This window comes from Lemur catta, chromosome 12, assembly GCF_020740605.2.
Source record: "Lemur catta isolate mLemCat1 chromosome 12, mLemCat1.pri, whole genome shotgun sequence".
NCBI classification, from domain to species: domain Eukaryota; kingdom Metazoa; phylum Chordata; class Mammalia; order Primates; family Lemuridae; genus Lemur; species Lemur catta.
This window is the reverse complement of record NC_059139.1, coordinates 9135376-9159801: the sequence shown is the minus strand read 5'-3', so window position 1 is coordinate 9159801 and position 24426 is coordinate 9135376. Positions and strand designations below refer to the sequence as shown.

At 46.2% G+C, this 24426-nt stretch overlaps 1 protein-coding gene across 5 annotated transcripts in view; it reads right to left on the bottom strand.

The window, feature by feature from the left end:
• The window catches only part of TRIO (trio Rho guanine nucleotide exchange factor), a 324357-nt gene extending 309963 nt beyond the window's left edge, over positions 1-14394 (bottom strand). For all 5 annotated transcript variants that reach the window (XM_045566321.1, XM_045566324.1, XM_045566326.1 and 2 more), the window contains exon 1: positions 14220-14394. In XM_045566321.1, the coding sequence (XP_045422277.1) occupies positions 14220-14376 (157 nt within the window). In that variant the 5' untranslated portion in view covers positions 14377-14394. The remainder of the gene's footprint in view (positions 1-14219) is intronic.
• Positions 14395-24426: the final 10032 nt, after the last annotated feature.

The following is a 24426-nucleotide window of genomic DNA, read 5'->3' as shown; positions in this document are numbered from 1 at the left end:
AGTCTTAACAACGTACTCTATGTCTCGGTCTATACGCTAGTGAGCAGAGGTGACTCCAATATTCAAGAATATAAAACTCACACTAGCAAAAAAAAATTGGCTTCTATTTTTAATGTTAAGATCATTTTCAGTAGGAGCACAGCAGAAAGTTGCCTCTCCCTTCAACTTTCCCAGAATATTTGTTAAAAACAAAACAAAACTGAAGTATCATCAGCTTCAACTTTTTCAGCTGTGCTCTTCACTGTCCCAAAATACATCCCTAGATCTGAAACAATCTATAGGAAAGCAAAGTTTCTCATTTTCTTTTTGACTGAGACTTCCTGAAAAGTTAATCCAAGGTTTTCTACAAAATGTCCAAATGCCATCAAATCACAACTGAAGCCTGATCAAATCTAATCCACAACCCCCCTCCTTCAAATAGGAGTGATTTCATTTTCTCCTGACACCACAAAAAAGGTGGGGGGGAGTAGAAAACTCCCCTGAATGTAGTAGAAGACCTCAGTACGAGATGCATGTCAGAGGAGGAGAAACCAACAGGCAAACTCCTGCTCCGACCCAGAGCCCTGAGCCCACCTTTAGTGCTGTGCACTTAATAACCTTGTATCTCTCCCTAATAGCCACCTGATCTGGAACAAGTCAAAAATCCCTTTGAGCTTCATTTCCTTAGGTATAATATTGGATATCACTGCCTACTGTGCCGAGAGGTATGAAAATTAAGTAGCTGATATGTAGTAAACACTCAACAGCTGAAGCTATTTCAAAATCTGAAATGTGTTACAAATTTAGCCATGACCTTTTCATTTTTTATTGACAAATAATTTACATACTATAAAATCCACCCCCTTTACAGTGTACAATTCGGTGGTTTATAGTACATTCACAATGTATACAACTATCACCACTGATTCCAGAACATCTCCATCAAGCCTAAACACTTTCCCCAGGACGTCTGACACAGAAGTCATTCCCACTCCCCCAACCATTTATTTACTCTCCAAATTTTCTAAATATCAAAAGCCTTCCCCCTTAAAATATTAATAAGCAAATTATGACTCTTCTTGCTAAAATGTATAGTTGAAGGAAGGGCTTCTAGAAGTACAGAGACCAAAGTTTCCAGAACACAATTTAACAACATTCGTGGAAAGTACAAAACATAATATATGAAATTGAGACTGTCTCCCAAAATCAGGGACCTATGTTCCATGTCATCACTTAATGTAAAAAAAACACAGAACAGCAAACACTTTTCCTGACCCATACAATCTCACCCACTGTTCCACAATTTCTGGAACTGAGTGTAGACAAACACACTTCCCAGAAATCCCACACTGAAGCAGAGACATAGCCGCATTAAATTCACTGCAGGTGGTTTCTGGGAAGAACTATTTAGTCAATGAAGGGCAGCAACACTCTTTCAAGTCATGACTCATGACTTACTCCAACATGTGAACTCAGCGTCTCTCCCTAGTTGTGGAACTTTCTGGATTCCTGAGAAAAGATGTTCCCACCCCATCCTTCTCTCTCACACACCCATTCCCATCCCATCTCTCACACGCAGACACCTCATTATTCATTGTCATTAGCTCAACACTTTCCTTTCCATTGCTTCTCTTCAGCAATTCCTACATTGAGATAAAGATGATAAACTGTTTTTCCCACAACAGGTGTCCTGTTCATAAACTTTACCTATTAGAAATTAATCTTTTTCTTTTCTGGTAACTCCTGGTTTTTCAATGTGGTGCTTCAGCATCACCAGAAAGTAAGCTGTTGATGGAGTCTGGCAGCTCTTTTCCTAAACACGCCTCTGGGGAGCTGCAGAGCATGACTTCATCTGTTTTGTTTGGATGACTAACTGACAAGGCACTGAGCTGAACAGAAGCTGACCACTAACTGCTGATTTGAACAGTTTAAACTTGAAGATGGAGGTTCATTTATCACCAGCGTATTGGGTTAGCATTCTGAAATCATTTTCTGCATTTTCTAGGACTGAGTACATAAGTTAAGATACTGAGGATAAAGGGAGCCAGGCTTTTCACTGTCAGAGAAGAGAATTACAAATATGGAAAAGGGAAGACTAAAATGCACCCTGTGGTGTTGAACCGGAATTGGAGACATGAGTAGTATAAACACTTGGTTTTTATTATAGACAGATAGGTGCAGAGAGAGATTTTAATCTGTGTGCATGTGTAATTTCTGTACATGTGCATGTATCTGTGTGTATGTACATACACACACTCTTCCTAGCTCTGTCCACTGAGAAGTTCTAGAAGCAATGACACCTCTGTAGCAATGAGCACACTTAGTGCCTAGATCGTGTTTCTAAATACCATTCTCTGCTAAAATGAACCATGCAACCCAAACTGAGGGGGGATCTTCAAAATAACCGCCCTATAATCTTCAAAAACATCAAAGTAAGAAGGCAGACAGGCTAAGATATTCCAAATTAAAGGAAACAGCTAAGCACCGTGGCAACTCACATCTGTAAGCCCAGCACTTTGGGAAGCTGAGGTGGGAGGCCTGCTTAAGGCCTGCTTGATGCCAGTTCAAGACCAGCCTGGGCAATAGTGAAACCTCTTCTCTACAAAAAATTTAAAAACTAGCTGGGCATGGTGATGCACACCTGTAGTCCCAGCTCCTCTGGAGGCTGAGGCAGGAGGATAGCTAGGCCCAGAGTTCCAGACTGCAGTGAGCTGCAACAACTAAATGCATTATGTGGTCCTCAACCACATTTTTTTTAATTGCCAAAAGGGACACTTCTGGAACAACTGATGAAACTGTATTAAAGTTAGTAGATTTGTATAATAATGTTGTATCAAAATTAATTTCCCAATTTTGATCATTATGTAAGAGCATGTCCTCACTCTTAGAAAATGTATAACAAACTATGTAAGGGACATCCTCACATTTATAACTTATTTTCAAAAGGTTCAGAATCAGAAAGTATGTAAATTATCTATCTATCTATCTCCAGAGAGGTTGAGGGGAAAAGGAGAGAGGGAGGGGGAGGAAGATAAGCCAATGTAGGGAAACAGCAACAACTGCAGAACTCAGTCTGCATTCTTGCTTCTTTGAACATGAAATCTGACTTCTCCAAGTCAAGCCCCTCCCCAAAATAACTTTAAATGTTATCAACACTGAAGACATGAACCAACTAAACAGCCAAAAATAATACAGCAAAATCACAATTCAACTACGTTAATATGGATCTGAGCTTTGTGCTACTTTTATTAGTTTAAAATAAAAGATATATTATAATAGCAGGTAAAATATATCAAGTAAAAAGCAGCCCACAATCTCACATTACACAGTAGGCCAATCCTATTCTTTTAATTCTAGAAATTTTCAAAAGGCAAGAATTAAACAAAAATGAAAAAAAACTGAAACTTTCAGAAACTCCTAGGGTAAAACAGGAGGAAATGAAACGTGTAAATTTTTAGAATGTAATATATCTTTTGATTATACAGTGCCTACGTTCAAGAGACCAGCATTTCAATCATCCTCTGACTGAAATATTAAAACTCCCAGGTAAATGTGGAGTTACAGAGACACACAGAAAAACTAAACATGCTTCCAATGTGGAAATGATGCTGGAAAACCATAGCTTAGAAGTTTTATGTGGGTACAAGCCTGAGAAAGCATCCTCTAAAATCGTGCTATCCATTATGAGGGGGACCAGATGAGGTATGACTGACAAAAATGCATCCCACGAATAGAAAAACCTAGAACACGTGCCTAAGAGTTGTCTAAGCTAAAAGAGAGTAGTGGGAAGGAAAAAACCCTACTGCCCACCATAGCATCATCTACTTGCACATCTTGATAAATAATAGCAAAGAAATGAGTGGCTGCAACAAAATAGCTATATATAGAGAACCCAGGCGTTACCACACCCACTTTACAAAACTGTCCTCAAAAAAGCAGCTTAGCAGCCTCCCTCCTGCCCTCCCACACCCCAGCCCTGTTCCTTTCCTAAGTTAGAAAGGAAGCCCTGGAAATCTAATGTGTCACACACACAGCAATGGGCTGAGAAACGTCCCTCCCTGGCTAGCCTCTCCCCACCCTTCCCGTACTCCCCGTTAACGGCCACAGAGATTTCCTATCCAACACTTAAGTCCAAGTCCTGACAGCCAAGAAAACAGAGGGCCAACATTTCAACCACGATTTTGTATGAGACAGTGAGATTCAGTAAAACTCAACATAGCCAACACGCCTCAATTGGAAAGCTGGGGCTACTCGAGTTATTTATGTAAAAAGTAACATCAGCTTTAATTAGGTGAGAAAAGGAAAGGCACAGAAAACTTAAATACAGGGCCCAAACCAACAGGAGAAAAATACTTGCTAAATCCTGGAATCTTTCACACAATTTTTATTTGGTGTGAGACTTGTAAATTATAGCTTTGATCCTCAGCAGACGAGAATATACATATACAACGTTAAAGATTTAAAAATGACAATACAGGGCATTCTGGGATGCTGTACAGAGTTGGGGTCATGTCTACTCTCTCCTCCCATCAGGCAGGGACAGGCAGGTAGGGGGGCTTTGTGATCTGGCAGCCCTGGGAGTAAATCCCATGCGGGCGCTAATAAGAGGAGCCAACTGGGGCCTGTCATTTACCCTCACGAGAAGCTGACATCTTCATACACAACATGGGAATAGCATCTACCTGCTGAAGGGGGGATTTGAGTCTATAGGAGAGAAAGTATATAAAACACTTTGCACAGTACCTGGCAAATCATAGGCACTCAGATGGTAACCAGTGGTGGCAACAGAAGGGACAACAGTTAAGAGAAAGATTTTGCCAGGTTTCCTTGGAGGACAGTATTGGCACTAATGGCTTTGAAAGAAAAGGAAATGAAACATGATATTTTAAGTCTCATCCTGTGGCACTGCAAGCAGGTTACTACACTCTGGGTGCACTTATTTTACTGGCTTACAGATCAGCATTCCCAAAGTGTTATCTCATCCCTGATGACAGGGGTCCTGGTCGCTACTGCTACAGCTTCAGAGTATAGCAAGAATGCAGCCAGCATGGGCAAGGGGCAGGTTACTGCAAGACTTCCCGTCATCCTACTTTCCAAAAGGCAGGCTCCATACCCACACTGTAGGCTGTCAAAGGAAATCTATGGTGATTCTACCTCAATCCTACATGAAGTTCACAGTCAAAGGTTTCTGGCTCTTTGGTTCAGGAGACAGGGCTCCCCCCATAAACAGGTTGAACCCCACTGTGAAGTCGGCATTCAGCAGTTGAGACTGGACCTAATAAACAATGCCATGAGATATGAGAGAAATGCCTAACAATGAATCCTGCAAATTTTGCAATTAAATACTGGAAAAGAAATACACTGACCAGCTAACAAAAATGCTGGCACTAAATGACCCTACAGTGAAGCCTCTCTCATAAAGAGCTGCTCTCAAATGGGCAACCTATCAGGGTACACTGACCTGAACTGACTTGTGAAGAAAATGTATGGCCTGAAACTATCAAATTAGCACCAGTTGTCCAGGCTCCTGGACACAAGATATATTAGGACAAGTGCACAGAAATTTAGATGGAGGTGAAGTGACTCCAAAATAAAAGTGTGAAATACATCCTGCCCCTGTACAATCTGGTTTTTGAGCTCATAATGCTCCCTTGCGTGCCAGCTTTCATCACTGTGGTACTGAAAGGAGAGTGGGCGTGGGGAAGAATTTCTCATAGTCATGAATTTTAATTTTTAAAAAAGCTACCTACAAACAAGAATAATCTGTTTGTTTAGAATTAGAATAATGATGAATTTGTTTGTTATGTGGATGTCAAAATACTAGGCAATTTAAACTGCAGAGATTCCATTGTGTGTTTGACTACTTAAGCAGAAATATTTATAACAACGTTCTAGTCAAAGTATTGCTTCCCAATATTTGCATGGTAGCTTCAGAATCAAAAAATTGAGGAATTGCACTTTTTGGCCCTTATCATTTAAAAGTTAAGCCAATGAAGCTTACTAAAAATATGTATTTTTTATGTTATTCCTGCAGACCCTGGCATATCTGTCATGCAGAACAAGGATGAACTAAAAAAGTAAACGCAAGTAAGAAAATGTAAAACTTTCAGAGTCCAAATTACCCAGGAGTGTCCTCTCACAGGTTTCAGCGGTGCTATCCACAGCAGCAGCAATAAAGAAAGAAAGGAATCACCGTGATCTTGACTATGTGGATGGATCAGTGTGATAAGAGGAAGAAAAAAATAAACAATGAAAACCAATTTATATACACACACACACAGACACCTTTGACCAACATCTTAAAGACATCTCATATGTATAATCTGCAAATTCCAATTAAAACATTTGCCCTAAAGCATTCATGTCATTTACACATATCATTTCCTATATACTAGGAAACAAGAGTTCTTTTAAAATTGATTTCAAGTATTAGTCTCCAATATATTCATTCTTTCTTGCATTGAAACCACCTATTCCACAGAATTCCAAAGTGGGGTGGTTTATGACTTTTCTAAGATATGTACACATGCATGCACCCCCCCCCCCAAGAAAAACCAAGCACCAACAAACACTATCTAAAAATATTCGAGGATTATACTTTCACATTTGAATTGTTTTTTGCAAATTCAAGAATAGCTTTATTTTATGGTTGTGAGTCTTAAATAGGGGGGACTAACACTTTACAAATTCATTAATTAATCATCAATACTATGAAATAGGTAGTTGCTAGTCAATTATATACATGAAGGCCCAAGAACAAAGGGCAAATGACATCATATAGATACTAATACAAGAATAAGCCCTACCCCGACATGAAACTTATCCCTAGAAATTCCTTCTTTAACACCAGGAATGAATGGTGAGGCACTGCAGACCATCCTGCACTTGCTACTTGTCTTTTTCTGTCTGGACAGCAGCAAAAATCCTAAGTAGGAAAATTTGAAGCAGCAAAAATGGTGACTATCCTTTATCTAAAGACTGTTTGTCTTTTAAGTCAGCAGACTTAACTTGTATGCCAGATGGATTCCCAAGTTAACACTTCTTACAGAATCCCAGGAAAGGATCTTTATTTCTCCATCTCTGTCTTTGGGGTTTCCCTAGATTACCCCGAGCAATTACAGGAAGCTTGGTCCTACATAGGGCAATCTGAGTGCAATTATTACCATCTTTCAAATCAATAGAAAATCTTTCCAGGATAACTCAATTTCATTGAAGTTTACTTACATGGCTTCTATTGGCTTTGGTTTTTGTTGGTATCTGTTTTTATTTGCATTTCCTTGATTGCAAATAAGGGTGAATATTTATTTGTTGGCCACTTGTACTTCTTTGAATTGTCTGTTTGCCTACTTTCCTTTTGTATTGTCTTTCCTTACTGATCTGAGGAAGCCCTTTATTAATTTTATATATGTGTGTGTGTATATATATATATATATATATATAATTCTTTGGTCTGCAATGAAGATTTTTCTCCCAGTTTGTTGTCAGCCATTTTTTAATGTTTTACTTTAAAATAACATACAGTTAAATGGGCTTTTTTTAGTGTACGGTTCTGCCATTCTCCATCCACCCCTCCCACTGCCCCTTTGTAGCCACAATTTCCCCCAACCCAACTCCAGGCAAGCAACACCCAAGCTGTTCTCTGTTACTACAGTTCTTTCTGACAACATCATATATTAATAAATGGAATCATATGGCATGTAGCTTTTGAGACCACCTTCTTCTCTCAGCATTAACTGCAAGGATGTACTACAGTTTATCTGTTCACACCTGTATAGCTTTAATGCTAACAACAGCAGACAGCAGAGGGCCCCCAGCAGCAGGGCAGTGGAGCAGCATCCCATGTACCTCTTTCCTGGAACTGAAGGGAAGGGAGGTCCACGGAGCTGCAAATAAATCTGCCACTGCTTACAGAAACCCCTCCTTAAGAGAAACCTCTTACAATTCATCCCCTTCCATAACAGGGGTACAGACTAAGAAAATAAGCCTGATGAACTCACCTGGCCACTGTGAACCCACAGTACCCTCGATCTAGAATCCAGTCTTTGTATTGACTACGTTTTCACAAAAGCTTTCTGTTACTGTAACTGCTAAATATGTTGTACTTACTTATGACAAAGCCTAAACAGGGTGATGGTTCCAAAACACCAGGTGTGCACTACAAATTACTCTGCCATACTCCCCACCCCAGACAAGAGTAGACATGCAGCTAATTAAAATGGTCAATAATCTAACATTCAAGTACATTTATCACCAAAATGAGGTTTACATTTCCACGGCCCCTGTGCCATCAGACCAAATACTACGTGAGCAGAAGGGGGAAACCTCAGCGCCCTCAGCCTCATGCTTGAAAAGCCTGGCTCTGGCTTTCCCTCCCTCAGCGTATAACCTTCCCCAGAGGGCAGGTGGTTAATAATTTGGGTTTCAAGGGGCTGCCTTACCTGGAGAGGGAGCAGAAAAGAGGAAATTAGGGTAACAACACAGCTATTCAGCAAGCAATTAAGAGTTTCCATTAGTGAAGGAGAGGTGAAAATGAGAACGTACTTACTTGTTAACCACTAAATGTGAGAGCATGATTCCCATGACCAAGAGCTTCTGCGTGAGGCTTAATACAGTCAAACAGCCGGGAAACCACACAGGAGCCCCGTCAGCACCTCCCTCTGAGCGTCACTGGCAGGGAACTGGGAACCACCGCGAGGAGGTGCGCAAAGGCCTATTCTTTGGGGGAGGGGGTGTAAGACCAGGGGCCCAGTACAGGGCAAGGGGCCTCATGGGGCCTTTCCCACTCCCCTCTGCACCTCCCTCCCCAAACCACCCCCCATCCCACAGGAATTCCCAGAATGGCTCCAGCTGCATGATGCAGCAGCCACATTTCCAAGTGCACAGGTCGCTGAGAAGTCTCCCGATCGTGCTTTTTTCCCCATTCCTACCGCCCCACCGAACAGCTCATCAGAGAATCTAGAGTAGGACGAGAGAACTCTGTGGCTGCACCATATAAACCCACTTTCACCTGCTCCAGCTGGGGGCCCATCCTGGTCACTGCAGCCCATCAGCCTAAACGGGCGGGGGGACTAAAAGACAGCGTCCCCACCCACGAGACAATCACAGCAGCACCTTCGTCAGCTCACCCTCGTGGGGGAGGAAGAAATGAGGTAAGGGAGTCAGAGCAACTGCCTCCCACCAAAATAGGGTGGGATTCTCACTCAAATCCATTCCTTCACTGTCCGTGGAGTGGCTACCATTTCCTGCCAGTGGCACTATTAAAATTTAGTCAAGACAATGCACTTGAGGAAATAAAAACCAATTCATTACAGAACTGAGGACTGAGGGGGGTTGTTATGACTGCTTTTTATAGTAAAACACAGCTCATCCCTAGCAACATAAGTGATTTTACTAGCCAGTAAAGTGTGGCTATTGATTAAGAATTTGAATTTTCTTTGGAATTCTGCCAAGGAAATGAGATAAAATTTTATCTTCTCAGTGGAGGAGTCAGGTAAATTAACTTAAAATAAATACCAAATACAGCTGATTTAGATTACGACAGCTTCAAGTGCAATTAGGAACAAATTCCAAATTTATCACATTTAAAAGGTCTAAAAAAGACAATCCTAATTACATATTTTTAATATACATTTAAAGAACAAAAGCTGGGCATGGTGGTGCAGGCCTGTAGTCCCACTCCAGAGACTGAGGTAGAAGGAGCTCTTGAGCCTAGGAGTTTGAAACCAATCTGGGCAACACAGTGAGACCCTGTCTCAAGAAATTTAAAATATATATACACACACACACAAACACATACCCCACGTTTCATTTTGAACATCACTGGCTTCATTTAAATTTTGGCTAATCATTTAAATGATTAAAATGGCTTCTTGAAATCTTCATTTGAATCTTTGATGATTAAATTGCAAAAAGAAAAAAAATACAATATCCTACATCATTAAGTCAGTTTATGAGGTCTCAATGAAAAGTTTCTTTCAGTGATTATTTTATTGTTCTTCTTTGATGTCTTGAAAGTCACTTACAGAATTATTTTCAGAAATCTTGCTTTCCTCTAAAACTGCCTGTGCCACCTAAAAAGGAGAAACCATCATTCACTACTAAATTACATTTTCTTCAGCTTTCCTTTTCAAAATATTGAGGGTAACAAGGACCTACTTCATAATACAGTAATTATTACTGGTGCTCACAATGACCAAAGCTGCCAGGCTTCTGAATGCCAACAGAAGTGGCTTCTGAACGTCAACAGAAGTAGCATGGCAAGCTTGAAGACCAGCTACTTAAGTGTGGTTAAAAGCATAAATACAAAGAAAACCTTCCCTTGATACTCCGCGAGGAAACCAACATATTAAAACATATAAAGGTATGTGCGCTGCTCCCTAAGTAACAGACCTGATTTTCTCCATATATGCCTTGGAAAGAGAAAGGCTGCAGTGAGGAGTGCAGAATAAGATTTAATAATGAAAGAAATCCAGCATGACAGGCCATGATGCTTCAGAATAACCACAAACCTTTATTCTCCACATATTCACTTAACGCCAACCTAAAGCATATCAGGCAGGTTAAAAATAATGCATTTATGTAAGCACCCCCTCCACACATATACACACTCTTACAAGGCTAAATAGGGAGCTCTGAAAGAATGATTTATTGCCACAAGAACAGAGCCCCAAAATAGATTGGCAATAAAAGTGATTGGTCCCAGTAGGGTTGAGAACTAATGTAAGCAACATCCTGGCAATGATAGGCATCCGGGAAAGAGCACCAGAGATTAGGGCAAGCTTCCCAGCCCCGAACCCACATTTACCCAAGTTCTACTGTGGGGGGCAAGTCATGCAACCTCCCTAGAACTCTGATTCCTCATCTATAAAATAAAAAAATACTAGACTAGACTAGCTAATTTCTAGGATGTCCTTTTCCCCCTTTTGCTTTGAAATCTGCTTTATCTTTTTTGGTGCTGAGCTCTGTGCAAAGGAGAAAAGAGAACTTTGAAATTCACTAACACTTGCACAGTCTTTTAGCTGCTCTTTAACACACATTACCACAATTTTACCCACATTTCAACTCAATCAACCCACTTTAACACTAATTGGCCTGCATACTACCTGCCAAGTCTATAAATGGGTGATCAGGATCTTCAAAATGAATAGGGAGTTTCTGTGCCAAGGTCTTGAGTGTAGACTAAAATGACAGCATAGAAGGTGAGATCCTGGGTTAGGCAGGCCATGGGTGACACAGAGCAGAGGGGAAAGGTCACCACCATTCTGGAGCCCTAAACTACCCAAAGAAAAGTGGAGAACACGATTAGGCACTGGGGGCTTGGAGGGAACCCCGAAGTCTACAGAGAAAGAGAAATAGCCCCCAAGGCCATGTACCCAGATCCCCCTCCAGGCAGGAGTCCTATCCCCAGCGCCCAACTCCAAACCTTGGCAGGTGGCAGCACCTCTGCTTGAGCACTTCCAGTACTGGAGAAATCACCAGGCAGCTAATTCTACTTTTGAATTGCTTTTAAAAGTTAAAAAGTTCTATGAAACTGAAATCTTTCTTTCCACCACTGGTATCAGTTTTCAATCTGCAGCTACAAAGATAAAGTTTAATGCAGGAGGAGCGAGAAGGAAAGAAAATTAGGCAGCCAAGCAAACACACTTTCAGGGCCCAGAAAGGAAAGGCAGCCAATAGGAAGCCCTTGTCTAGGTCACGTTGGCAATCTTAGTAGCAAGCTCAAACACACACCCTGATCTGTCCTCCCCACACAATGAGAACCTACTTTCCTGTGTTTCTGCATCTTAGGAAAGAAAGTCAGATTTTACTCATGGATTGGGCTGCTCTATTCTACTGAGTCCTCCTCCTAAGCTGCTCTCCTAGATGAAGTCCCCACCCAGGGTCCTCCTGGACGGTCTGCCCTAATTATTCACACCCCACCCTCACCCTACCCACCCAAAAGAATAGCCCCTCTCTGCCCCCTGCTAGACATCACAGGCCCATAAGTGAGAGCCAAGATCTAGGTCAGGGACTCAGAGCTGCCCAAAGGAGGGAAAAGCACTTCAAAGAGATATTCCAGTCTGCTTCTGTGATGGGACATTGCAAAATAATGCTACTTAAATTCTGCCCTGGCTCCTGATTCTAAGTCAAACAACTACAAGAGAAGCTTGTCAAGTCATTTTGGAGGACTGAAGAAAGGAGCAAGCCAATAAGCAACATTACCTGGTTCTGCCCCAAACTGAACATGAACAGGAGCCCAGGCAGCAGGGGCAGCCCAGGCCTAGGCAAAGCCAAGAGCAATTGATAACTCCTGGGGAAAGCCACACTGAGAGGGAGCAAGTTTTCTGTGGGTGTCCATCCAGTCCAACCTGATGTCTTCTGGGGCTCTTAGGGGCAAAAGAAGTGATTTTTCTACTATGCATAACAAAGATGTAAGAAATCACAAGCACCAAAAATTCCATCTCTAGCGCACAGGAGCCTTTCTAACAGAGAGCTGAATTCTGCACAGAATCTATTATTCTGTGACAGGTGGCAGAGAGAGAAAAAGGCAGGCTAGACTTTAGTTAGCTTCAGGGCATGAAGGGAATACATCCCAGTTCTGCTATTAAGAGGTAAGACAGGGCTGCTCTACCTGGCCAGTCACACCAAAAAAAAAAAAAGGCTTTCAGTTGAAAGAGCTCATGTTTTCCTAAACCTATGCTTTCTGCAGGGACCTCACAAGGAGAGTGAGCACTGGAGAGTATATTAACCTCAAGCTGACACTGGAGAGTTGCAGTGTGTCACTCCCAGACACAACCAATCTGTTAAAATGAGTCAAAATTAACCTCACGTGGGCAAAGATCAAGAAAACCAATGCAAAACAGTGCTAAACCAGCTATCTACCGGCACTGCTAACTTCTGGCTCTGACCATCGCCCTCCCGCCTCAATTGTTCCCTGTGACCCGGAATGTCGAACTGACCTCACCGAATCTGGGGAGTTGATTTTGAAAGAGGCCATGGAGAACCGCGAGCCACTGGCCTCCCCCGCGCACGCCCGGGAGCAGGCCGGTACCCCGGCCCGTCAGCGTTCCCAGCCCGGCCGTCCCCGCAGGGGTCGCCACCAGCACCCCCGCACACGCCCTCTACCCGCCCGCAGGCCTCTCAGGCCCCGACCTGGCCCGCCTTCCTCGGCTCTCCAGCGCGGAGTCTGCATCCTCCCCACCCGCTCGGAACTGCGCTCCGAGCTGCGGGCCCCAAGGCCGCCGCCGCCGCCGCCTCCTGCTGCTGCTGCTCCGCCGACGCGCGAGCAGACGGGACTGGGCGCGGGGACGCGGCACGCGGGGACGCGGGCCTGGCTCGCGCGGGATCTGGGCTGGGGCGGGAGGAGGCGCCGCCGCCGGGGTACCGGGGACGCCCTGTCACGCCCCCTGCGCCGCGCGCCCCTCCCGCAGGCTGGTCGCTTTGCTCGCCTCTTCCAGGGCCACCCCCTCCTTGCCTGGGTGGACACCGGGCCACCTGGCACTGCCTTCGCCTCCAAGCCACCCACGCCGTGCCCCGGCCCCGCGCCGCCCCCCGGGGCCACCAGCTTCCCAGATGATCCTCCGGGCCGCCCCCGGAGACAATGGCTCACCTCGCCGCCCGGCCCGCCGAGCTTCAGCTCGGCCACCGTCCTCCCCTCCCTGGGCAACGGGTGCCATGGCTGCCCCGTTTCACAGAAGTGTAGACAGAGGGCCGGTGAGGTAAAAGGCTAGAGGACCGAGTAAGGAAACCTGGCTGCTAATGGGATCGAGCAGGGTCCAGGTACAAATCGGCCAGAGGCAGGCACAGATGAGAGACCGCTTTTTCCCGTGCCAGGGAGCGGCCCCGGCCCGGTCCGCCGGGCCTCCGGGGCAGGGCCCTCCGCCCACGCCGTCCCCGCCGCCGCCTCCCCGGCCCTCCAGCGAAAGAGACAAAGAGCCGGCGCCCAACCCTGGGAGCCGTGGCGGGAGACCGGGGATTTTACACTGGAGCGAGGGGCGGGCGCAGGCAAGGCGAGTCGCGGCGTTCTCGCCGAGCCGCTGCGCGAGGGGCTGCGCCGGCAACGGGACACGCCGGGGTGGGTCAGGCAGCCCCAGCGCGGGGGTGCAGAGGGCGCGGGTGAGCGCACGCGAGCCCCGATGGACCGGCGGGCGGGCAGACGGCGAGCACCGGCGCGCCAGGGCCCGCGGACGGCGCCTCCGCGGTGGGGTCGGCCGAGCGCTCGGGCAGCGCCGCCGGGGCCAGCCGGCCGCAGCTGCACTCACCAGATCGGAAGAAGGCCGCGATGTCGGCCAGGTCCTTGGCAGCCTCCTCGGCCCCCTCGCCGGCGCCGCCCCCGCAGCCCGAGCCAGCCGCGCTGGACGCCGCGGCGGGGCCGGAGGACACGGCAGGGGCGGCAGCGCCGCCGCTGCTGCCGCTCATGGCTGCGGCGGCGCCCGCGGCCGCGCCCGCCTGGGGCCCCGCGCCCCTAACGCCGCGCGCCGCCCGCTCCGCGCCGGGCCTGGCGGCGCCGAGCACCCAGCTGCCCGCGCCCGGCGCGCGGACGCAGAGCCCCGGGGCGGCGGGGGCCGGCAGCGGCGGCTCGGCCCAAGGAGCGCGCCCACATAGACGAGGACTCCGCCCGGGAGCCGCGAGCCAGCCGCGGGGCGGGGGCGCGGAGCCACGGCCTCGGCGTCGCCGGCCGGAGCGCGGGCAGCAGCGCGCACCGCGCCGGACACGCAGTCGCGAGGGCGGGGGCCCGTGGCCGGCGGGAGCTCCGGGATCACGGGCGCCGGCGGCAGCCGCGAGCCTCCATCTTGATTTCAAATGGGGAAGGAAGGAGGGGGAGGGGGAAATCACGGCGGAGGGAACCCGGGTGAAAGGAAAAGGGAGAGCAGGGAAAGGAGAGGAAGGAAAAAAAGAGGGGCTTCGGGAATTTCCGGCGAACCTCGTCAGGGGCCCGAGCGTGGGCTCGGCGGTGGGCGGGGCCTGCCTGGGAGGGGCGGGGCCTGGCGGGGATGGGTGGGGCCGCGCCGGGCGGCCGGCTGGGTGGCCCCGAGAGCGTCCTGCTTGGCTACTTCTCCTTCGCCTGGGCAGCTGCAAGCCTTGAGAGGAGCAGGATCGCTCTAGCCAGCTCGGAGGACCGTCCCAGGCCCGGCATTGCGCCCCTCGCCGGGGCGCTGGCTCCAGCGTCGGAGCGCGGCCCTCCAAACGCTGCCGCCGTTTCATTCTTCTGTCTCCCGCGGGGCCGGGAGACTCGGGCGCTGGGGTGTTGTGTCCCTCTTGGCGCAGAGTCGGCTCTGGCACGCAGCGGGGGCTCCATAATAGTTGTTGAATGAACAAAGGTTATGAAAACATGTTAACGGCTGCATCCCCGAGGCCACAGTACTCCTGTGGGTGCAAGTCTCCTCTTCAGTGAAAAGAGATTCCTTTCTGGGAATCCCCAGCTCCCAAGTGACCTCGGGCTACCGGACCTCGGATTCCCAGCCCCTCCATCCTTACCCCGCCAAAATGTATGGGGGCTGGGAGATCAAAGGAAATGCACCTTTACGGAAGATCCGTGTCAAATCAGCGCTGGATGAATATTCAAGTACAAAACGCCTGTGCGCTGGCTACAAAGCGAGTAAAGGGGTGGGTGTCAGAGGTTAAAGGATCAAATGCTGGGGAAAACAGAAACAAGAGAGAGAAAACAACTGGATGACGAAATCGCTACACACAATACTGGAAATAAATAAATGGTGGGTGACGGCCACCAGGTCTTTCACAGTTGGAGTGGGAGGTTACAGACAAGAAGAGGCTGGAGTGATGCACGTGGTACTGAGTTAGTGCTGGAGACATCTATGAACTCATGTTTGGCTTAATATAGACATAGGTGGGTATATACAAAGACTTCTAGATAACAGGGTAGTACACATACATGGATCTCCTTGCTTTGCCAGTTGAGTGGGTCTAGAAACAGCACTCTTATAACCACAAACACAGCTGACACTCAGATCTTGTTTTTAATACCATTCTCCAATAAAAGGAACCAGGGTTCCTTGAGGAAGTGGCTAATTCTAGGACTTGAATGGGAAATATTCAGGATGAGCCTGGAGCATCTTGTTCTACCAGAAGGTAAGGAAGGCCCCACCCCCAAAAAAATTTTTAAATCAACAACAATGATGGGAATATGTCAAAAGGACACAGGAGCCGCTTTAAAGAGCTCCCAGTGTCCAAAGCTGCAACAATTTGAGCAAGAAAATAAAGCAATATTTGATTATAACCAAAAGTATATAATAAACCTCCATGAATCCGTACTGATATAAATAAATGATTGAGTAAAATAAATGGGGAAGCAGAGACAGATCTCCCATGTGGAAGAATTCCACATAATTTATGTAGATACTGTGCCCTCCTCAATGGGATGGAACAGAACTGCCCTCTCCTTAACTGTGGGCTACACGTAGTAACTCATTTACAAAGAACACAAAATGGAAAGGAGGGAGAAAAGAGTCACTTTCCACTGGAAACAAACACTACCTCAGCCAGGTGACCAAGGTGAGCATGAGAAACAACAAGGCATGTTGATAGTATGTACCCTTGATATGATGTGATGAGACTGGCATTTTATCTCTGTGGTCTTCCTCTTAAAAACCCACATCTCCAGTATAATTATGAGAAAAACATGAGATGAATCCCAGTTGAGAGATATTTTACAAACATCTTGACCAGTACTCCCCACACCTGTCAAGGTCATTACAAATAAGGAAAATCTGGGAGACTTTCACAGCCAAGAGGAGCCTAGGGAGACAGGATGACTAAATGCAATGGAACCAAAAAGTACATTAGGTAAAAACTAAGAAAATCTGTAATATACGGATTTTAGTTCATAATAACAAATTAATATTGTTTCCTTAATTGTGAGAAATGTACCCCACCAATAAAAGTTGCTAATGATAGGGGAAACTGGGTGTGGGGTATTTGGAAATTCTCGACCATCTTTACAAATTTTCTGTAAATGTCAATCTGTTCTAAAATAAAAGTTTATTTAAAAGGTTATTTTAAAAATAGATGTTCTGTATCTCCAAAAAAAAATGTAATAGATCCAAATTTTACAGGCCATCAGCCCAGGTGTGCTGACAATATTTCTTTTTCTTATTTTTCTCTATGTTAATTTGTCTCCAGCTCCCATTCCCCCTTGGCAGAAAGCTTAATTTTAGTTTAGGGAAAACTCAGTCCTTGGGGGTTTTCTTTGTCAATTAAGTGCCCCCTCACTATGTCCCCAAGGTTGTACCCAAGCTCCCAGAGGCTTCACTCGGGGTGGCAGTGGGGAGGTTGTACCTGGTCCCTGGCCATCATGGGCTTCTGCTGGCACCAGTGTAGATGTGTGCCCCATGTCTGTCATTCCACCCTGACACCATGTCTGGATTGCAGGCATTGCTAAGGCTTCGCCTTCTGCTGTTGCTTCCTCTCCACCCAACCATGGGAACTCTGGAGGTTGGCTGGCCATCAGTGCCCCTCCTGAGCTATTCCCAGGAAAGTATCCAGCTGCTTGCTGAAGTGCTGAAACATCACCACCCGCCCTTTCCTCCCCATCCAGCCTTAGAAAACAGGGCCAAAGTCTCTGCTGTCAGAGCCCTCAAGCCTATCGGGGCACAGGCTCTTTTCTCAGAGACTTGTCGGGGTTTAATGCTATCCACCTCCCTTCCCCCTAGGTTGAAGAATATTTATGTCCTCTCCAAGAAGAAAAACTCACCCCAGTTTTGTTATGCTTTCTTCTAAATCTATTGTTTATTTGTTTTTGCATAACATTTATGTTCTTCAATAGACTCAGCTCTTGATGTTCAACAATTATTGTTCAAGAACAATTATTCCCTCTGCCATAGGTTCCAAAAGTATCTCAAAATTCAGAAGCCAAGTGCCAACTATTTCTTTCTCTTTGCATCCCTCCCATAATGACCCTACCCTGCAGACAGTTAATACAGAGTCCCTTCTCTGCTGCCAAAATGGTGGAGAAAGGTCAGGAATTTGAAAAACTCAAAACTGCTTGGAGAAGGGGGACAGATTGGATGATATGCAGCTACAGAAAGATTGGCGATACCTTAGTGGTGGTATCTGGGAAGTGACAACTGGAAAAGGCCTACTCATATTGGAGGATTCTTGGGTGGAGGCAAGTTCTGAGTGATGGGAGTTGGCCTGAAAGGGAATGTGGTGAGTGGTAATGACTGTTAAGGGTGTTGGTAATTGGGTTGTGCAGGGAATGCCATGTATTGGGGCAAGAAGAGCTCTCTAATGTTGAGACCCAGATATTGACCAATTCTTATATCTCAGGTAGAGTCAGTTCCAAGAACTCAATATAGAAGAATTGTGTTGGAGTGTGGGACTTACGTGCAGACTCACCCAAATTGCAATAAGAGAGAGAGGCTGCACACAGGTTTTTCCCTTCTGCCATCTGAGCATGTGTAGGGGATCTAAACAGGGTTTCATGACAGCTGCTGTTGATCCTACCCAACCTTCAAAATTCAGCTCGAATTTCATCTCCTCTCATGAAGCTCCTACATAACTCAAATTGATCTCTCCCTTCTCTGCATTCTGCAGCACCAGTCATTTTGGCATTTAATCATCTACCACGTTATATTATTCACATGTTTTGCATTTAACATCTTGTCCCCAAGATGAGGTGATCCTTTGCAATCACAGGGATTGGCATGCCTCCTGTGTGCCTAGAGCTGCACCAGGCCGTAAGGCACAAAGCAAAATGTGGAAAACAAGATGGAACAGACACTGCAAGTTGTCTACTCGATATCCTTTCTCTCCTTATCAGAATCCATGCTGGGCTAAAAAACTACATTTCCCAGCTCTGGTGGCCATGGGACAGGGCATTGGCCAATGAGATGTAAGTGGAAGGGGCTGGGCAGCGTGTGCATGCCTTTTGGTTTTTTTCCTCTCCTCTCAGGAACACCGACAAGACACTGGAGATGGAAAGGCCACTGTATGACCCTGAGAGAGTGAACATGAGGACAGAGCATGTGGTGCATGTGGCTCAGTGAACAGCCCACTGCCAGACTGCTGGCTACATAAGGAAAAGAAGACCCTTACTCAGTTGAGCAGCTGTAAGTTGGATGGTCAGTTATACTCAGGCAAACCCGTTCCTAACTGATAGGACAGCCACAGTTCTTTATCAGTGCTTCTCAAACTTTCCCACCAAAGAAACCCTGAAGATTGGGGAGAGTGAAGAAAAAGGTGAAAATTATACCCTTGATGGTCTGGGAGGGGATTCGAGTAGCCACCACAGGATGAACATGTCCTTGAAGTTGCTGTTTTTTTCTTAGAAATGCATGGGAATTATTTTCCTTGTCTTCATATATTTGTATTTATTTTAATATAAAAACAATATCTTAACTCATTTACAAGTTGTTGTAGGTTGAATTGTGTCTCCTAAAGCCCCCTACACTGCAAAAAATTTTAAAAAAGGCTATGTTGAAGTCTTAACCCCTAATACCTTCAAATGTGACTCTGTTTGGAAATAGGGTCATTGTGGTGTAATTAGTTGAGACTTAGGTCATGCTGGAGCAATCCAGTATGACTGGTGTCCTTATACGAAGATGGCCGTGTGAGGACAGACGCACAGGATGGATGCCACATGAAGATGGTGGATTGGACTGATGCATCTACAAGCCAAGGGACACCAAAGGTTTCTGGCAAACCAGCAGAAGCAAGGAAGAGGCAAAGAAGGGTTTCCCTGCAGGGTTCAGAGGGAGCATGGCTCTGCCAACACCTTGATTTCAGACTTGTGGCCTCCAGAACTCTGAGTCGATACATTTATCTTGTTGTAAGCCACTCAGCGTGTGGTACTTACAGTGGTGGCAGCCGTAGGAAACTAATACACAAGGTAACATATTTATCTAGTCCTCCAAATTCTTGGGTGAAACTGTCATTCTTGGGAGAGATTATGGTGACATTTGATAGGTGCTTAAGATAAAGCTAAAGAAAAGATCCAGAGGAATGCGGAGAGTTCTAGCTTGAGTAGCTATAGGAGTAAACAGAGGGGTAAGGACGTGCCATGGGAATGTATTGATGATAACTCGAGATACGGGGCTTGACCTCTGGCCAGAACTTGGAAATTTAACTCTAAATTTGAGCTAAAGAACATAAAGATACCTGGAACTTCTAGACTTGACTAGTTTACCAAGGACTTGAGTGTAAAAAGTAAGCAGGACTTGGGGCCAGGGCTGGGTTTTTATGCCAAACAGCTCTGGGTGTAGGTGTGACTTGAGGTGCCCTGAGAGTCCCTGGTGGGTCCTGGGCCAGATTAAGAAGCATGTGGAAGGAGAGGAACCCCCCCGCCCCACAGAGGGGAGCGGGGTCTAATTCAGCCCAGGCCATGCTAAGTTTGCTCACAAATGACTTCAAATGAATCAACTTCTTGGCTTTCCTTGATTTGGGGAGACAACTAAGCTAGAAAAGTCCAAGCCAGAGCCTTGTGTTTCTGCTCTGGACCCCTATTCACAGGCATGGAGCCCCACAAATTGCCAACTGGCCTTCAGGGTTAATTGGTAAAGAGTCTTTTGGGCTCCTTCACACCATTGTTTTTTCTAGTTATTGAAATAAATCTGAATTACACAAATCAAGCAAAGAGTACTGGGTGACAGGTGGAAGAGGAGATTAAGTGGAATGAGCCTGGGAAAGCAACAGGGGGCAGGAGGTGAACAGAGGACAAAAGGGGTGTGTGTGTGTGTGTGTGTGTGTACCAGTGCTTTTGCCAGCCTGCATTTTGGATTGGAGTTAATAAAGTTCTTGATCTGGTAACAAGGAAACACAGCAATTTGGGAATAAACAAAGAAAAGATAAAGATAGATAGATTTAGCTTTGAAATGAGCTAAAATTTGGAAGTTGCAAGGTTTTATTATTACTAGTATATAAATGAGAGGGGTGTATAGGAAAATGAAAAATGTCTATATTTGCTGCCTTGTCTTCAAATTGACAATTTTCCAGGCTTGTTGCTTAAGAACTGTTTGCTGACTTTCTGTTCCTGGCCAGTAATTGAAAGAAATCCAGATTGAGCCCCCAGCCCAAAATCTGCAGGACCTGAAATTCTACCTGGTGAGATTCGTTCATTCTGATCCTGGCCAACTTTTGGACTTCTGGATTTCTCTTTAAAGGATAAATACTCCTGGGAATGTTAACGCCTTAAACCTTTATCACTTAATACCTTATAGAGAAGATTAGCGGATTAGCCGAGCATTGGCCCAGGGTAATGAGGGATAAAAGGAGGAAAAGAGCAATGGAAGGCACCAGTAAAAAAGGCACTGACTTTGTGCCTAGAGTTGGTCTAACTGCTTCTATCCAGGGTACAACCTGAGAAAAATCTACCCTGGTGCATTTGCAGGAGCAGTGAGGATTTTTCTATTTTAGAGTCACTGATTACTCACGTAAGGCCTCCTAGTGCACACAGGAAGCCATGTAAAGACTCCACGTCCAGTTTGGGGCTGTCCTAGAAGTCCTGATTTAGTCATGCAATAAACACATATTGAACCCCTGCTATGTGGCAGGCACTCTTTTAAGTGCTACGTTCGCAAGAGTGAACACGACAGGCCATAGTTCGTGCCCGCACGGAGCTTACTTGCTAGCTGAGGTTAGGTGAGGTGCAACAGACCACAAGCAAACAATAAAATGCATCATGGCCGAATGATAATAAGTGCAATGAAGAAGAATAAGACAGGAAAAGGGGAGATGTGTGGGGGACAGGACAGTGGGCAACATTTGATGGGACATTTGAGCAAAGATCAGAAAGAGGTGAGAGAATGAAACGAGTGTGTATCTGGGGGAAGGGGACTTGAGGGAGCAGAAACAGCAAGTGCAAAGGCCCTGAGGTATGAGCATGTCCCACTATGTGGAGAACAGAGGGGACACCACTGTGGTTGGGTATGGGGGAAAATAGGAGTTGCAGTCAGTGAGGTTCAGGAACCTTATCGCATAAAACCTCCTAGGTGTTTTGTAAGGACTCTGCCTTTTAATCAGAATGAGATCGTGGATGTGAGTTGCTGTGTGGGAAGATTCCAAGTGATTTTAGGTTGAAAGTAGGAGATTATGTGCACTCATCAGAATGTTAGGAAATAAAGCAGAAGTTTATAAAAGCTTTTTAAAAGATAGTAGTGGGGCTTTCCCTGGAAACCAGCTGCTGTTATCTTCCAGGGTGGAAGGCTCTGTAAGATGCTTGAGGACCACCACACCAACTAATGGGACCCCTACCAGGGCTAGGAGAACAAGGATACCCCTGCCAAGGTAATGACCCTTGGGAATTGGCCTGGTCATTGTTGACTGCCCGCAGAGCTGACCCCACATGCTCTGCAGCCACACCCCATAGGACTTCTTCCCTTATAAACCGAGAGGAACTGCCTACAAACTTCCCCCTTCCTCCCACCTACCTGCCAGGTCACAGGGACCAAGAGATGAGAATATAGGCACAATCTGAAAATCACTTCTTAGGGTGGAACCTCAGGCCTCTTTTTACTTTCTGTTCATTTATTTTCTGGCCCCAGGGTAAAATAAATGATGGGCTATGAAAAGCAGCAAGAAAACCTAATGAGTGGATTGGATTTCTTTCCAAAACCAGTGTAGCTGACATCTTCTTCTAGAGATGCCAGGGTAGATATTGTTGTGGAGGGAGAAGAAGCCCAATAAGAGCTGGTTTTCAGTCTCAGCTCTGACCCTGACCAGCTGTGTAATCCTGGGCAGGTGAGCTAGAGAAATGAATCTTGCCTGCCTGACTGCTGCCTTCAAGAAAACCACCTCCCCAGGGAAAGTAGCGGCTCCCCTGGCTCCCAGGTTTTGGTTCTATCACATAACCCCTACCTGCCCCCTCCTCCATCCCTACCTCCCTTCATCAAGGGGCAAGAAAGCCCCTCAAGACAAGCTAGACCGAATTTGTTCCTATCTGAATTAGAAAATGTGGAGAAAGGAAGCACGGCCTGGAGCAGCTGGGCGGCAGGGGAAGAGCAGGGGCGGACGGGAGCAGGGAGTGGGGAGACAGGAGCATGGCCGTTGTTCTGGCCTGAGCACCAGGCCTGCATCTCCCCCACTCCAGCTCCCTTTGCCTTGAATCACCTGGGGGGGGTGGTCTCTAGCTAAAAGCACCTCACTAGAACATGAATCAGTTCCAGGGGATGGTTCAGGGCAAACAGACTCTCACTGTGCAAGTGGCTATGGCTTAGGAACAGAGTTGGGGAGACGGCAGAGCGCCCCTCTGCACATCCTGGGACAGATCTCATGTGGCTCACAGTCAGCGGTGTGGAGACAGCTAATGAGCTAATCATCTCTGCTTCTCATGGACTGGCCCTTGGGCCAGCTGAGGCAACAGGGAGCCAAGGACCAAGAGCAACTTACAGGGGATTATGAATGTGAGCTTAACCAAGCATTTGAAGAACACTTCTCCTAGCTCTGATTGTCTCGCACACTGTTGATCCGCCAAATTTCAGCATCAGCCAAATTCTCTGCCTTTCTGTGTTTCTACAAGAGGGGTAAAGATTCTAGAAAGTGCAATGGAGGTATCTCCAATGGCATAATTGCAGGGATTAACACCCACCCCTGCTCTATGTATCACGACCCTCCCCACAACCCCAGCCCCTCCCTTGCCTGGGAACACCACCAGCTGCATCTCTGTCTCTGGACAAACAAGGTGACCTCGGTGATCCTCAGGCAATCACAGGGCTGGGCTGAGAATGCCACTCAGGCCTGGGGTGGAGCAACCTGCAAAGTCAGATCAGGGAGGAGGGGTGACCTGGGGCCCTGTCCTTGTACTCATCTCCCCACTGGACCCCAAGGCAGGTCCCTGAGGAGTTGCACTAAAGAGGACAACGCCTGTGGGAGTCATGGGGAAGCAGTGATGGTGCATCTGAGTGGCTGCCTACAGTGCAGTCTTCACTGGAACCCGGGAGCAGGCACAAGTGCTCAGGCCCTTCTTCATAATCCCAAATCCAAACGTTCTGAAAAGCAGATTTTTTTGGTAATTCATTGGATGGTAAAACTGACTTAACAACATGTGAGGCTATATACACTTTATCCCAGATTGAATCATAGTATTTTTGCAGCAGAAATATTGAACAGTGTGGTTATGGTTTGCTGCCCTAGAGCCTACTGGGGATATTAAACATTTTAGAGTCTATGAACTGTGTTACCTTTCCATATCTGACAAATTTTTTAATTTTAATGAACTTCAGAAAGGGTCAGAATTCTGAAACCCATCTGGCTCCTAAGGTTTTGGACAGGGAATTGTGGACATAAAGATTGCATACAAATGGCCGATACATACATGAACAGTTGCTCAGCATTATTAGCCACCAGGGAAATGTAAACCACAAAGACATAGCACTTCACACCCACTGGAATAGCTACAATTAAAAGACAGCCAGTAACCAATGGGAAGGCTGTGGAGAGACTGGAACCCTTACTCATTGCTGGTGGGCATGTAAAATGGTGCAGTCACTTTAGAAAATAGTTTGGAAGTTCTTCAAA